The sequence below is a fragment of the Frankliniella occidentalis genome, unplaced genomic scaffold (assembly GCF_000697945.3).
Source record: "Frankliniella occidentalis isolate FOCC.00 unplaced genomic scaffold, Focc_3.1 Scaffold18, whole genome shotgun sequence".
NCBI classification, from domain to species: domain Eukaryota; kingdom Metazoa; phylum Arthropoda; class Insecta; order Thysanoptera; family Thripidae; genus Frankliniella; species Frankliniella occidentalis.
The window spans coordinates 2,854,681-2,857,414 of record NW_026267148.1 but is presented as its reverse complement, the minus strand read 5'-3'; the positions used below and the strand labels follow the sequence as shown (position 1 = coordinate 2,857,414).

Here is a 2,734-nt window from a genome sequence, read left to right as displayed (position 1 = left end):
GGGGTCGGGGCAATATCTACGATACACTTTAAGCTGCGTCGTTAGGCAGGGTGAACGCGGATTTCCTCTGAATTATGAATCGGCAGATCGAGTCGACGCGACCGGAACCGCGACGGGGAGAGGAAGGGGGATGGAGAGTAGACGCCGCAATGGGCGGCGCACAAGGGTGGGAGGGGTGGGGCTGGGCTGGGCTGAGGGAGTTGGAAGTGCCGCTTGTGCCGTCGTCGGAGGCCGATGAATCAGAAGTTGATATATCGAATATTTGTCAGTTCAGCCGGGCGAACATCTGACAAACACATGTTTGGTTCCGATGATTTCGCAGTGGGAATACTACTGGAAGCAGTGGGGGGGAAATGTATCTCTATATCGATCTGTGTGTTTCGCAGGTGCAGCGCGCCGTGGGCAACAACGCCAACGGCAACATTAACGGCAGCAGCAACGCGCCCTACACGCCGCTGGTGGCCCTGTCCAGCATGAGGCCGCCCGACGGTCCTCCCGGCGCGCCGCCCTCCGCGGGCCCGCCGCCGCCGCCCGCCCTGCAGCACCCCTACCTCATGCACCACGGCTACCCGCCGCACCCGCCTGGACCGGCCGAGAGCCCCTTCGGAGCCCCGCCGCCGCTGCCGCCGCCGTTGCAGCCCTATGGAGACGGCTGCCCGCCGCCCTACCCGCCGCCCTACCCGGACCGGCCGCCGCCCTACCACGACCCGCCGCCGGGATACCACCAAGGTGAGCCTCGAGGTCGACAGTAGTAGTGCTGCGTGCGTGGTCCTCTCCGTATCTCTTGTAATGGAACCTTTAGGAGACTGGTATATGGAGCGTGGTCTTGTGGTCGTTAAACGCGGCGCAGCTGCGCCCCCCCCCCCTTCCTTCTCTTTCTATCTGGGCGGCCGCCCGTTGCTTTTACTGCTCTTTTAGGGCAGAAAAGCCCCGCGAATCGGATTAACCTTCGATTGATATCGAGTCGTTTGGGCGCCGCGCTTTTGTTTCGGGTCCGATAAGGATCGCCGCCAGTGAGGCCCGTGAGGCCGGCCAACGCGGATGTGTGTCTGTCAGCGAAGAGGGGCGTGGCGTGGCGGAGTGTGGCGTAGCGTAGCGCGGCCCGCAGGTGCCACGGCGCCCAACGAGTGTGGGGGAGGGGAGGGGGTCTCCGATTAAAGAAAGTGGGGGGAGTTGATCGGCATATCTCACTTATAGCCGCTCGCAGAACGGACGTGAGCGAGAGCGCGGAGAGCAAAAATCGTTTTCCTCCATAACCGGATACATACGTATTTTGTAAACAAAGCACTCCAAATGGGAAAGGGCAATGATTTTTGTATCCAGTGGGGATGTGTTATTCTTAAGCATCTCTCGACTGAATGCAAATTAGTATCTGAAAAGTTAGAGGTCGTAACCTAGCCTAAGTACAAATAACTTGTTTATTTCTATTTAGTTTGTGTGTGGAGACAAATTTGCATCGGTTTGTGATGTGCTTAAAAACACAATCATCCCTCCTCATTACAAAATTGGCCCTTTTCATTGTGAGTGTGTGAGAAACTCTCCTGCCGATTTCAAGGTTTTGTCACTTCGCAAAATACGACTATCCGACTATCGCGTTTTCATGCAAGTGTAAGTACGAAAAGGGACTCTCGCCTCGGCTTTGGCTTATCGACGACGTGTAGTGGTTGGTGGTTGGTATGTGTTACGTTCGAATGACGTATCTATCTATCCCGAGAGGCTTTTTGCAGTTCTCGCTAGAACTCGTCAATGGGGTCCTCTACGCCTGACGCGCGGCTGGCCTGGCTGCTGGCGATGCTGGCGCTGCTGGTCCGCCCTGCGGTGGCGGCTCAAATAACAATCATCAGCGGCAGGCACGAGCGCGGCGCGGCGGGCGTGGCGGCGTGTCGCTCCGGGTTGACTTCTGCCCCGCCGTGTCAACTCAAGTAGAGCGGAGCCGTGCGCAGCTCCGCCCCACCACGCCACGCCCCACCACGGCCTGGCCCGGGCTGCATAACGGCTCTAGCTGCGTCCAGGCGCGGGCCTGCCCGCCTCTCTGGCTCTGGCCGTTCCAATGCCGTGAGCAGCAATGATGCCAACTCACGAAAAAACACTGCAGCGCCCTCCGCCCTACCCCGGCCGGCCGCCAACGAGCGAGAACAGTGACGGCCCACCCGGTGGCTTGCACGCCGTTTGTTTGGCGCCAACTCCCACCTCCCGTCAGCTTCGCCATAAAGTACGCCACCCGCGGAGCAGTGGGTTACTCCGCGGCGGAAGGGGGCAAACAATGTACCGGAAGTCACACGGGGCCGCCACGCCCGTGGGAGAACCCGTCGTCAAGTGATTACATGAATTTAACATATGTTATCGGTCGCCAAATGGAGTGACCCCACAAAATGCCAGTGGAGACGGGACGTTTTCTCAGCACTCTTAACTCCTGACTGCCCCTCTACCTGCACAGTGAAGTCCTCCTACAGAAGTACTCCTTGCGCAGTGTTCAGTACTGTGGGCCACACCTGCTGTACCCTCCGGGCCTCCGGGCCTCCGGGCGGGCACGTCGCGTTGTAGTAACGCGGCCTCCGACTCCAGGTGGTGTGTACCTCGCGCCTTTAGCCGCCCGCTCTAGCGCTCTTGGGCCGGGCCGTGGGCTTAAAGCGCCCCCCCCCTCCCGCCGGCACACGTGCACACACGCACTCGCGCCGCCCGCTCCTTCTATTTCCGTCGGATCCTTCCTCGAGTGCGCGGGGGTCGCTGTCTC

At 59.9% G+C, this 2,734-nt stretch overlaps 1 protein-coding gene across 1 annotated transcript in view; it reads left to right on the top strand.

Annotated features, from left to right (window-relative positions):
* LOC113211286 (mucin-19) overlaps window positions 1-2,734 on the top strand; it is a 119,719-nt gene that overhangs the window by 25,454 nt on the left and 91,531 nt on the right. The window contains 1 exon segment of the mRNA XM_052264297.1: window positions 387-729. Coding sequence (XP_052120257.1) covers window positions 387-729 — 343 coding nt within the window.